The sequence below is a fragment of the Lepidochelys kempii genome, chromosome 18, assembly GCF_965140285.1.
Source record: "Lepidochelys kempii isolate rLepKem1 chromosome 18, rLepKem1.hap1, whole genome shotgun sequence".
Classification (NCBI taxonomy): Eukaryota; Metazoa; Chordata; order Testudines; family Cheloniidae; genus Lepidochelys; species Lepidochelys kempii.
In genome coordinates this window covers 1,779,340-1,792,753 of record NC_136397.1, presented here as the reverse complement: position 1 = coordinate 1,792,753, position 13,414 = coordinate 1,779,340, and the positions used below count along the sequence as shown (strand labels likewise).

General features: G+C 48.9%; 1 protein-coding gene across 6 annotated transcripts in view; it reads left to right on the top strand.

Moving 5' to 3' along the window:
* ECE1 (endothelin converting enzyme 1) overlaps positions 1–12,819 on the top strand; it is a 117,400-nt gene extending 104,581 nt beyond the window's left edge. For 4 of the 6 annotated variants that reach the window (XM_073317220.2, XM_073317221.2, XM_073317222.2 and 1 more), the window contains 6 exons: positions 864–967; positions 3,155–3,265; positions 4,668–4,735; positions 5,883–6,073; positions 7,311–7,406; positions 8,926–12,819. In XM_073317220.2, coding sequence (XP_073173321.2) covers positions 864–967; positions 3,155–3,265; positions 4,668–4,735; positions 5,883–6,073; positions 7,311–7,406; positions 8,926–9,102 — 747 coding nt within the window. In that variant the 3' untranslated portion in view covers positions 9,103–12,819. Of the gene's footprint in view, positions 1–863; positions 968–3,154; positions 3,266–4,667; positions 4,736–4,823; positions 4,957–5,882; positions 6,074–7,310; positions 7,407–8,925 lie in introns of those variants that run through there. The other 2 variants (XR_012155600.2, XM_073317223.2) reach the window with 2 other exon arrangements.
* Positions 12,820–13,414: the final 595 nt, after the last annotated feature.

Genomic DNA, 13,414 nt, shown 5'->3' with positions numbered 1-13,414 from the left:
GGCTGCCACCCAGCCCCCTGCAATGGGGCTCAGGCTCCCAACTCCACTGCCGCGCAATGGGGCTCAGGGTCAAGACTCCTGGCTCCCCTCCCACCCGGCGGGCTGCTGGCTCCCCTTCCACGTGGCAGGCTCAGGGGTCCGCACTCCCAGCCCCTTTGCTGAACGGCGGGGCTCAGGGTCCAGGCAGCTGGCTGCCACACACACACCCCCAATGGTGGGGTCCAGTGGTCAGGGTCCTAGCAGCCCCCCACCCACTCCCACAGCGGGGGTCATGGTCACCACGCGCCAGGGTCCGGATCCCTGCCCCCTACCCAGTTCTCCACTCCTGGCTCATTCTATGGAGGGGTCTGAGGGCACTGAGCATAGGGGTTTATGGGTGGGGGGCACAGTGTTTCTCAACCTGCAGCCCAGCTAACACTTTCTGGGCCGCATATAAATAGGTTGAGAACTACTGGTCTAGGTCGTCCCCACAGTCCATGAGCGAACTCTTTGGTCAGGGCTTGCTGGGAAGAGAGTGGAGCTGGGTGTTATCTGTCTATGGACAGCCCTGGAGTCTGCAGTGTGTCCTCGTGCTGTCTTATGGCCAAATGTCAGCATTCCTACGAACGGGGTGAGACTGAGCCCTGAGGGACACTGTATGTTAGATGCCTAGAGACAGAAGAACAGCTGCCCATTGCAAACCTTTGAGACCTGTGTGCAAGGTACAGATGCCACTCTGCGATGCACTCAGATACTGTAGTGATGGGCACTGTATGAGCCCCTAGCCAGACAGCTGCAGGGTGCAGACAGTAACAGCGGGGGATACTGGTCTCGGGTCACACTGGTGGCTCTCTCTCCAGGACTGATGGGTTTGGGTTTTGCAGTATGAAGCTGTCTCCAGTCTCTACTTCGAGAACGTCATGCAATTTTATAACTTCTCTGCCCAAGTGGCCGCTGACCAACTACGGAAACCTCCAAATCGGGACCAGTAAGTCCTCCCCTGCCCTGCCTTTCCCTGCTAGGGGTTGGGGGAGTCTCCTCTGAGACGTGGGGACATACTCTAGGCCCTAGATTATACAATTAGTTTCAACACATTTACACAACCTGGGGACCCAGTGCTGTGTAACTTAGCCACCGTCTGACCAGTAACTAGGTTTGGCTTCTTCCATAATGATGCTACAGCACATTGATCTAGGGACTAAAATCTCTACGGCATCCAGTTCCAGAACCGCTGATAGCTAAACAAAAATCCATCCCTTTCCGTAGTTTCAGTGATTGTGCTCAGAACACGTGTATAGCTGGTCCGTTTGCTAACTGGAACACCTAGGAGTACTTCTGCTCTCCCATGGGCTGCTATTGATACTACTCACAAACTGCTCCTCACCCCAATGGTGCACAGAGCTCTGAGCAGCCTCTAGAATACCTCTCTTCTCCAGACCGCAAAAATCAAGCATAATGCTAAGGTCTGATTTACATCCATTAGAGCCTTGGGAACTCAGCTGAGGTCTCTCTTCTTCATCAAGTGGTGTCCCTGTGGGTGCTCCACTTCAGGGGCAGTGCGTCCCGGCACCGGCCATCGGAGACTTTGTTAGCAGTGTCTGGTTGGGGCGCACGTGCACAGTGGCTGTCTTGTGGTGGTGCTGACGCCATCCTTGGCTTTAGATGGAGTCCGTTAGCAGTGTCCCTACCTGTAGCAAAAAAATTAGATTTAGATTAGATTAGATATTTAGGATAGTACTTCTATTGTTAATAGTTAGTTTAAGCTTGGATTTAAGTAGATGGTTTTTCATAGAATCATAGAATACCAGGTTGGAAGCATTCCTGCACAACATGCTCGTCCTTGACGTATTCAGAGCAGCTATGTGGGCGTTCGAACACACTGTCACCGACCATTACGCAATCATGCTTAGCTCGAGAGCAGATGCTGAATTAGGCTGCACAGTCCTAGCAGTAGCTACGCAATCAACTCCGAAGCCCCTTCCATCCACGTGAGGGCACTGCTCTACATTCACCTGGAGTGGAGCACCCACAGGGACGCCACTGGATGAAGAAGAGAAGGTGACTCACCTTGTGCAGTGACTGAGGTTCTTCGAGATGTCTGTCCCTGTGGGTGCTCCACTACCCACCATCCTCCCATCTGCTTTGGAGTAAGAATCAGCTCCACGGTAGAGCAGGAACTGAGGGGGGGTCAGGGCATGCGCGTGCCAGAAGAGGCATCGGTGCCGCCATGAGACAGTTACTGCGCACTCGCACCCCAGCCAGACACTGCTGACAAAATCTCCGACTGACAGCCCCGGGACACACTGCCCTCAGAAGTGGAGCACCCACCAGGACACACATCTCGAAGAACCTCAGTTAGTGCACAAGGTGAGTCACCTTCTCTTCACCTTGTGCCTACATAGTCTTTACAAAATCTCTGAGCTGCATAATACAGTTAAAACCCTATTTCCTCAGCAAAACCAGCATACTCAACCAACCCTAACCTACAGACACATGCATATCTCCCCTCCATGTTTGTTGGAGATATCATTGAGAGCAGGGAGAGTGCAGGAATAATTATTATTAATTTATTTGTATTTTGGGAGCACCTAGGAACCCCAGGCATTGTGCTAGGTGCTGTACAAATGTAGAACAAAGACTGTGCCTGCTCCAGAAGCTTTACAGTCTTTTGTAAATATCTTTCCTGTTTTCTCAAAAGAAGTGAGCAGGCAAGGACCTGGGAGAGATGATGCAACAAGCCTGCCCAGCAAGGAACTCCCTGCTCAGACCTCCCCACCCAAGAGTTATACTAGGAGGGAGGTGTGTGTTATGTGACTGGCTGACATCTGTATCCCCATCTGGTCAAAATACTTTAGTGCTCTGGTTCCCTCTCGTGGACAGTAGGAGTATTACACTTTCTTCAGGCATCCGTATTTTTGCAGCTTTCTTCATTGGCTGAAGACTCGGTGGTTCTTTGTCTCTGACCTGTTCCTTGGTCTGCGACAGTGAATCCTGCAGTCCTTGCCCATGGCCCTGATTGCCATATATGTTCCTGTAGTTGCTAGGTATCCTAGGAAGCTTCAGGGAACTGTGGGGGAGGCCAGGAAATACCTGTGCCTTGTGCCAATCTCCCAACGTGAGAGGGGTATGCACCTTCCAGCCTGGCTGTAATGAGAATCCCCTTTGTCTCCTGCAGGTGGAGTATGACCCCTCCAACAGTGAACGCCTACTACTCCCCCACCAAGAATGAGATTGTGTTCCCAGCCGGGATCCTGCAGGCTCCTTTCTACACCCGCACCTCCCCCAAGTATGAACATCCTCTTGCTCATCTGCTGCCCCCCTCTCCCAGTGTTCTTCCCCCACTCCACCCTCCTCCCTAAGCTGGAGGGGGATGGGGAGTGGGGACTCTGTTGGCAGCAGCCCAGTTGGAAGGTGGTGGGTGCCTCACACAGCTCTGTATCCTGGTCTGCAATCATCAGTAGCTAAAGAGAGTCCTTTCCTGAGCTGGGGGCTAGAAAACAGCCAGGGGAGGAATGCTGGGGCTCAGAGAGATTGCACTGGCTCTGCCAGACTCGTGCTAGGAGACTCCGTGGATCTTGATGCCAGTGCACAAACAGCTGCCAGCTTTGCCAGGGACATTGGTGGATGTGTGCTCTTTCAGCACAGGATCTGGATCTTTCCCCCCGAGTTAGTCTAAGGTTCCCCCTTTTGTCAGACCTCTTGCCTAAGGAGACAGTGAGGGATTCGCAACCATTTTTGACCCCTCCCCGTCATGTGCCGCCCTCCCCATTAACAGGTAAGGCATCTCTCTGGCCAGGTCCAATAGAACAGTAGGACAGACCAATAGAAGGTGGCCTAGTGACAGGTCTGTGCAAGATGGAGGGAAACCCAGCAAAATTGAGGAAAGGCACCATCCCCAGAGATTCCCAGTCTGGATGAGGCCACACCTTCACTTTCTTAGTTCTTCTATGCTGGCACCTGCTAGACATGCAACATTATGGGCTCATACAGTCTTGTGTCTAATGGTATCATGGAAATAAACATGCCTGGCTAGCTGCAAAGTGGCTCATTTGGGGCCTAGAGAAGCCACAGAACATTTATCCTTGTGTCTGGGTGTCCAACGGCCTGAGGGGCTCTGTGATCAACTCTATATTTCATAAAAGTGGCAAAGAGTCCTGTGGCACCTTATAGACTAACAGACATATTAGAGCATAAGCTTTCATGGGTGAATAACCACTTCGTCGGATGCATACCCACTTCGTCGGATTTCATAGCTTCTCCTAGGTCCCATTGCTGGAACTGTCTGCTGCCCCCAGTGGAACATGAAGGGGACTTTTTAAAAATAGGTTCAGATTTCCCTCTGCACTTCAGTCATTTACAGAAAACACCATAGAGCTGTTTAATGGAGGTTGGCAGTGCAGCAGATTAATTTTGCAATTGGCGTTAATAGAAAGATGTAACAATTTCAACATGCCTGGGGCTCGGTGTCTCCTTAGGACTCTTTCTGTCCGCGGGGGAAACCAAGGCAAGAAGAGCAAAAAAGTGGGGTAATGAGGAGCAGCTCATAGTCCAAGTGAAAGCCGCCTCCTAGTCCAATTCCCCTACCCTAATGCTCCGGTGGATAGAGTCACAGGGCCTATGTGCAGACATTAGTAGGCAATGGCCTTAGTGAAGCACGAATCCTAATGCTCTTTGTCCTTCTCACACAGGGCACTGAACTTTGGTGGCATTGGCGTCGTTGTGGGCCACGAGCTGACTCATGCCTTTGATGACCAAGGTGGGCAACCTGAAGACACCTTATTTCCTGTTGCTTTCTCTCCCTCTTCCTCTTCCTGATGGAGCTCTGTTCTCCTCTTTGTTGAAAGGCTTCCAGTGCCAGGAGTCAAAACTAAACTCGGGTGGCCCCTGTATCAAAGAGCCTTCTCAAAGCGGATCTTGTGAGAATGGGCCAGAGCCATCCCTCGTGTAACTCCAGTGACCTGCATGGAGCTACACCAGGTACAGATCTGGCCCAGAATGACTAAATATGTTTGACATCTGAGACTCTGCCCAGTCTCTGAGGTGGAAAAATCTAACTAGCTGAAAGAAGGCAAGAGGAATTTTTCTTTGCTGCTTTTCTGCCAGAATGAGGAAACCTACATGTGGCTCATTAATGGTGAAAGCCTTAAAATGGGACAGTCAGGCTGTCATGGGGTGTGACCCTTCTCCTAGCTTCTCCCCACAGAAACTACACTGACTCCTTTGATTGTGCCTTCACCATGCCTTTTTATTTTGTGTTCCTGCACCAATTTCACAACAGTCCTTGTGCAACAGCCTGTTTTCAATATTCAACTGGCTTTTGGCCCTCTCACCAGGGCCTGAGGGTCACCAAGGACTCCTTGTTCCGAACCTCTGTCTGGCAAGACTCAACTAGCCCTGTTCCTCCCTCTCCCCTTCCTTCCCCTTGCTGTACCGCCACTTATCGCCCAGGGCTGATAGGGTAATTGGTTCAGCCAGGCAGCCTGGTTGCGTAATTACCCCATCAGCTTCCTACTGGGGAACTAATTATTATTCAAGTGATCAGAATGCAGGCTCAGCTGTTTGCACCCTGCGCTCTGTCACAAGAGCGTGTCTTACTAACGCCAAAAGCATTTTGTGATGATCTGTTGCACTGGACAGAGAGCTGTTCGCAATCTCTTCCTGTGGGATTTATGGTGGTGCAATAAAATAACGATCAATAAGTTCAGGAGGTCTCAGAACTCGCTTCTCCTCTCTGAAGAGGCCATGCCATTGCTAGTATACTCACCGCATCTCCAAGCCCCCAGATTGTGTGCTCTAATCTCAAACAACACCCCCACCACACACACAGGCTTGGTTCTGCCAAAGGCCGTCTCAGATGAAGTATCTTCTAGTTCCAGTGTTTCACTTGGTCTGCTCCTCTGCAGGGCGGGAGTATGATAAAGATGGAAATCTGCGCCCTTGGTGGAAGAACTCCTCTGTGGAGGCCTTCAAGCAGCAGACTGAGTGCATGGTGGAACAGTACAGCAGCTACACTGTGAACGGCGAGGCAGTGAATGGCAAACACACGCTGGGAGAGAACATTGCTGACAATGGGGGCCTCAAAGCTGCGTATCGGGTAGGAGTCTAGTACAGGCACAGTCTGATATCTCTCTTTGTAGCCATGGCTGTGTGGATCCTTTTGTAGTCCTAGACTTTCTCCTGATGCTATAGCTGGAGAGAGATTCCTGGTAGTACAGTGATGGCAAGGTGAATTGCTCTAAGAAAGTGTAAAATTCTGAGCTCCTTTTCTAGGCACTGTCCTATCTGTGGAAGGGGGTGGGCCATGACCATATATAAGTCTTCAGGTGACTCTTGGATTTGGGATCTGCTGTCCTTGGACCAGGAAATTGTAGACCTGACAATCTACAGCCCATAGAGGGTGGATGTGCAGGAGAGGGCTTTTGAAGGAGATTCAGGGGAAGGAAGAACCTGACCATTTTAACTGGAAGAGGCTTTAACTCCTCTCCAGATTCTCCCATTGGCAATGGCAAATGTAGCAAATGTGGTAGGAGGTGATGAGTCTGCCTTGACTGGATACAAGTTTCTCCCTGTGTAACTCTGACATGTCACACTACCTCAATGGATCCCCATTCTGATTTGTTTCCTGTAGGCCAGACATAATCCTGGGTGTCACGGGTACAGCTAGGAAAAACTTTTTGGTTTAATCATTTATTTGCCAAAAAATACAGTTTTGGGTCAACCAAAATTATTCACAGATTTGGTTCAAATTTGGCAAATAGTTTCAGCTGAAAACAAATGAAAGAGTCAAATCGGTTCATTTCAGCGTTTTCTAAACAAAGCAGTTTGACTGATGCTTCATGTTGAAATTTAGCTAGATTTTTTTTTAAAGGTAAATAATCCCCAAAAACTAGCCACAACAAAAAATTTAGGGGGGAAATTCTTTAGAGTTCAATGATACATTTCATTCAACCCGAAAAGATTTTTGTTTTAGATTTTTCATGTCAGCCCCTGAACCAAAAGTCAATTATTTACTCAGCTCTAGTGGTGGGTTTATTTTGTGCTTTCTCTTCCCTTCACAGCCCCTAAGGCTGTCTTAGATTTGTCTCTGGCTTTCTGTGACCAAATGGAAAATGGGCACAGGGGAGACTCCTGCAATGCTGACATTTCCCTCCCTGCCAGCATATGCCATGGAGACTGGACTGGTTTAGTCCATTAAGGGTTAATGCCCCCATGGCTAGCTGGACCAGCATTTTGTACCCCCACAAGGCAGTGGGAGTGTCTCTCATCCTCTAACTCCATCCACTATGTACTTCTACTGATGCAGGTTAGCCTCTGTTCTCTCCTGCCTACAGGCTTATCAAAATTGGGTGAAGAAGAATGGGAATGAGGAGGCTTTGCCGACACTTGGCCTCTCCAACAACCAGCTCTTCTTTGTGGGATTCGCCCAGGTGAGTCTCTGCCATCCCACAACCCTTTGTTCTGTCTCCAGGTGCACTGTGTGAGCTGGGGAATAGCAGTGGCTCCAGCTGCTGGGTTAGCAGGAATGCAATTTACAGCAGACTCCACTTTGTAGGGTGGTAGTGCCCCTCCCATCTTCACCTCCTCCCAAACCCCCTTCAAAGGTCTAGGGCATTCCTTTTCCTGAACTGAGTCCCCACATGAGTGACTGAGATGTGCGCAATCAGACTGAGGGTCACAGTAGGAATCATGAACCAGAGGTCAGAGCTTAGTGTCAGAGCAGGAGTCAGGAACCAAAGCTGAGGGTCAAAACTGGATTACCTGGAGTCAGGGAAGGAAGGAGCATGAGCTATCTCAGTCATGGGCCAGTGCTTTGAGCAACCACTGAACTGCTGCTGCTGTTAGGCTTACGAGCCAATCTGCTGACTTCTCCAGCCAATCAGGTGGCATAGCCAATTAAGCAATTTCCTACAGGTCAGCTGCACTCATTAGGTTGCCCAGAGACTGGCTGTGCTGCAGGCCCTGATTCCTGACCCCTCAAATGGCAGAGGAGTGCAGCAAATATTAGTCTTGATGTATTGTGAAGAGAGAGATGCATTACAGTCAGTGTGGAAAGCCTGCCTTCCTATAAAGTAGGGGTGGCCAACCTGAGCCTGAAAACAAGCCAGAATTTACCAGTGTACATTGCCAAAGAGCCACAGTAATACATCAGCAGCCCCCCATCAACTCCCCCCACACCCACTCCCAGCGCCTCCCACCCACTGGCAGCCCCACCGATCAGTGCCTCCCCCTACCTCCCCGCACCTCCCAATCAGCTGTTTCATGGCATGCAGGAGGCTCGAGGAAGAGGGGAAAGAGTGAGGGTATGGCAGGCACAAAGGAGGGGGTAGGAAGGGGTGGAGTGGGGGCAGGGCCCGTGGCAGAGCCAGGGGTTGAGCAGTGAGCACCCCTTGGCACAATGGAAAGTTGGCGCTGGTAGCTCCAGCCCCGGAGTCGGTGCCTAGACAAGGAGCCGCATCTTAAAACTTCTGAAGAGCCACATGTGGCTCCGGAGCCACAGATTGGCCGCCCCTGCTATAAAGCATCTGGTAAAAGGCAAGATAACAGACTCGACAAGCCAGCTGTTTGATGCATTTTGACAAGTATAATGCTCATTTTGCAGCAAAGTAAGATATACACTCCTGCAGATAGAACAACTTCAGGTTGCTGAAGTCTCTGGGTGAAGCCCCTTTGCTGGTGTAATGATAAGGTTACTTACAATACACTATTCATCCTCCAGATGTGTGTGCAATGTGTGGATCCAGTGTGTGGTTGCTTGTAAACAAGGGAGACCAAGTTGGTACTCAAGCTTCATGGAAACTTGTTTGTATCAATAGTTGTTGTTTCCTATAATAAACTCCTCCTATTTAAGAAGATCTGTGATTTCCATATGTCATGATAGCTGGGACAGAGACACTTTTCAGCTATAATGAAGCCCTTGAGCTAACTCCTATTCCCTTGCATTTGCAGGTCTGGTGTTCGGTTCGCACCCCGGAGAGCTCCCACGAAGGACTCATCACTGACCCCCACAGTCCATCACGTTTCCGAGTCATTGGTACCATCTCCAACTCCAAAGAGTTCTCTGAGCACTTCCACTGTCCTCCCGGCTCCCCAATGAACCCCCAGAAGAAGTGTGAAGTATGGTGAAAAGAAAAGGACCAGGAAATAGTGGAAACCAACTTTTGGTTTATTGTTCCTTCATCAAGAATTGAATTTCCCAGGCTCTCTGCTCAAAGGGCAGTTTCTTCTTTCAACGAACTGTCAAGCTCTCAGCAGGAATGGATCCCTGAGCTCTAGGTATCATCTGCGATTCTATCTACTGTGAAAACCTTTCTTAATCTCACTCACTTGTGAAATGTCTTTTTTTTTTTAAAACCTTGCATAGGGTGTGTGTATATATGCATGTGTCTGTATGCCTTGACCCATATTTACACATACACAGTTAAGCCCCTGTCCTGTCACAGGCTTGAAGACTTTTTCTAATTGATAAAGGGAGACCCACTGATGAAAGTGATAACTGGTTTGACTGTGTATCGAAATATGTCCAACATACGCTAATCTCTCCAGAGACACATGTGCATATATATATATACATATATATATATGTGTGTGTGTGTGTGTGTGTAAAATATTTTAAAATATATTTTTGGGAAAATATTTTTGAACATTATGAAATACACTGGAAAAGTTCAGGGAAAATGCATTTAAAAGCCTTTTTTTCTTAAGCAAAAGGATTAGTATATTTATTACTTTTTTTAAAAAGTAGTGCAACTAGATATGAGAATTTCAGCAGAGACCATTCCACTGAAACACAGGAGACCGAAGGGTGTCACTGAGGCAACAAATTAACTTTGCAGCCCTGGAGACCAGGATTCTTATTGAACCCCTGGGGTCGCTAACAAGATTGAAGAACTGCCCTTCTAGTCCGTTGTGGACACTGGTCCAGTGCACAGTTGGAAGAGTCTGTTCAGAGCCAGGACGGCAATAGCCAGCTGTAGCTAGCTGGAATTGAGCAGCTGTAGAAGACGGTGAGGGTAAGTGCCATGAGAGAGGCGCATGCACTTATCGTTGGGTGACAGGCCCTGAACATATCTCTAGAGCTTTATTTGCAGGCAAATGCTTGCAGGTCTTGGAAGCAATATTAAGCTCTGCTGATGTACAAGGTCCATTACAAAAAGTCTCTCAGAACAGGAAACCAAAGAGAGATTCATTCATTCTATAAACTTTCCATCTGTCTTGAGTTGGTGACAAGGTGTTTCCTCTCTCTTCTCCTGCCCCCTGCAGCAAGCTAAGAGCAGCACGCTGTGACTTGGATACACTGGGATCCCAACCACCACCTAACTTGTCTCCAGGCAGCTGTACTTGGGTATAGTGAAAGCTGCATTGTAACTTTAAACCTTCTTGGGCCATCTTTAACTTCTGGATACAAAGGGAGAGGAAGGCAGCCGGCTGCACTAGATTATTAAATTATGAGCTCTCTCTTTGTCTTACTGCTTTAGAACAGCCCAAGCATAGACCAACCTTCTGCATGTCATCATTATTACTGCTGAAACCCGCCTTGCACAGTGTAGCTTTGGTCAGGTACAGATGTAAGTCTCCTTGGGTTTTGCTGTTTGGCTGGCAGGCTGGGGAAACGGCTCTGTTCAGACAGCTCACGGTCCTGTGACAGCTGAGGCCTCTCTCCTGTGTAAACAGCTGGCCAGTTATTTAACAATACTGCTAGCATCCCCTCTGAGCAGCTCCATAAGGGCATAGTTGTAACCACAGGACCCCATGGTCCCTGGGCTGGTGGAGATCATGTGGAATGTGGTGGTTCCTTGGGCATTCCTCTACCATCCCAGCCACAAAATCCCCCCCTCCCCCCGCATCTCGACTGCCTGGTGGACTGCCAGTCTTACCTCTTCTGTGCACAGTGGCAATCCATAGGAAAAAAGGGTGGGAATCAGTAACCTCAGAGAGGGGTGGATGTTGGCTATGCACCACCCTGGGTAGTGCCCAATGACAAATCCAGCCTAGAGCCCTTCCAGGGCCTTACAAATGTTCAGTTTCAGCTGTGAAAGCAGCCTCCTCCCTCTGAACTGGCACAACAGCCTGAGTATATGCACGTTTGCTCCAGCATGGAGTTCAGCCCACATTTCCGGGCTCAGAGTCTGCACAAATCCCAATCTTGAATGGGAAAAAGGGAATCCAAAAAGCATTAAAACTCCAAGAGCTATGGAAGGAAGGTGATGGGGGAGCTCTTGGTGCCATGGCCCCCAGGGAAAACAGTTTGTTCAAGTCTGTCTGACTTACTTCATCTCACTCCCTTTCTTCTTATTTCCATCCAGTCCCATTCATTGCCGCTTCCTTGGATTCTTCCAAGTTGAAATGCCTCCTTTCCCATAAGCAAGACGTTGGAAAGTAGCCATTGGTGTGAGCACTGTGGAGCTGGAGTCCTCAATTGATTCTGATACTGAGAAGGCTGGGTCACAGGTTGGCCTACTTACTGTGTTGCAGGTATTAGCCAGGCTCGCCATAGTCATTGCTACATGCAAGAGAACCCCAGTGCCCTGCAAGCTGGGAAAGGTTAAGCACATTGTAGGACTGTAGAGGCTGGATGTCTCTCAGCTGTCTGGGAGATGGAAGAGCTAGTCCCCACCCCCTTCTAAATGGAGATCTGGCAGGGGCTGGAAGAGTCATTCTGGATGGGCAGAGGCACAGATCTGATGGTCTTGCTGGGGCAAGTGGGGCAGGTTTTCTTTCAAGTATGCCTAATGAGCCTAGAAGCCTGTGGCCTGATAGTTAGAGGAACCAAGAACCCACCGTACCCATTTCATTCAGCATGAGGGGCAGGTGCTTCACAGCGCTGAAAATAGGCCATGAGCAACCAAGAGTAGGCTTAGCTATGAAGAGCCTCGTCTGCTCTTAGGCAATGCATTTGTCCAGATTTCAGATCATGAATGCAGAGTAACTCCTGCTGTGTTCCTGTCTCTTCCCTAAAAGCCATGGCCTCGTTTCAGGCCCACCCCATGGGCTTCTGTTAAATTCCTGTCTGGCAGTCTCCTAGCCACAGGATTGCCACAACACTACCTGCTATCTGCATGTGAGCCTGTGGGCTTGGGCACCGTGGCCAGATAAGTTGTCCAGCATTGCATGTGGCTCTTCTGCATTGCTAGGGGAATTTTTTTCCATGTCTGCCCCTTTCTTTCCTCACAGCTTCCAGTGCAGAGCAGGGAGGATTTTCCTAAGCAAACTACCCAAGGTGAGCCCACGGAGCGGGGCTCAGTGCTGGGAGAGCTCTGTGGCTAACTAGGTGGCTTGAGGCCTTTCACACAGCAGATTTGTTAGGCAGAGTCCTAACATCTCACCCAGTGCCAGCCTTGGGATGATTTCTTCTGCTGTCTATCATGGAACCCTGTGTGCTCCTCCCAGGCAGTCTAGTCTCACAGTTAAACCAATCTGGGATGGGTTACTGGAGTACCGGAACCCGATGATCGCTTCAAGATGTGCTGTCAACTCAAAGAGCTGAAAGGGAACAGGGAGGTCAGGACTGTGAGCTTTCAGAGCACAGCCTCCATTTGAGCAAAGGAAGCCAGTCCCTTCAGTCTGTGCTTCCAAGACATCAAGGGAGCTGGCCTGGAAAGAGCCTATAGAGACTGTGGGCTGCTCAATATTCCCTCCTAGATTTTAACAGGAAACTGCTGACAGTAACGGGTTCCAGTCTGTTTTCCTCCAGCAAGGGGCACCATCATACTTTAGACAAAGGGAAGGACTTTTAGGGATTTTTACTATTTATATGTTAAAGGAGGGATTTTTTTGTAACTGTTTTTTCAACATTCATTGTGGCGCTTATTGTAATTGAAATAAAATACTTGTTATTGGGTTTGAGGCTTTGTCTGTCTCTTTTATTGCTGCTCTGATTCCTGCAGGCCCCAGGGCCTTTTCACCTGGTTGGTCAAGGTGAGTCAGTTCTAAGCATTGACAGTGTGGTTTGTATTGTATGGGACATCAGTGGGATCCCATGCCTAACATGCAGATGGGTTTATACAGTAATTCCTCGCTTAACATTGTAGTTATGTTCCTGAAAAATGCAACTTTAAGCGAAACGATGTTAAGTGAATCCAATTTCCCCATAAGAATTAATGTAAATGGGGGGGGGGGTTTAGGTTCCAGTGAAATTTTTTTCACCAGACAAAGGCTGTGTATATATACACACACAGTATAAGTTTTAAACAAACAATTTAATACTGGTACACAGCAATGATGATGGTTTCAGAGTAACAGCCGTGTTAGTCTGTATTCGCAAAAAGAACAGGAGTACTTGTGGCACCTTAGAGACGAACCAATTTATTTGAGCATAAGCTTTCGTGAGCTACAGCTCACTTCATTGGATGCATACTGTGGAAAGTGCAGAAGATCTTTTTATACACACAAAGCATGAAAAAATACCTCCCTCCACCCCACTCTCCTGCTGGTAATA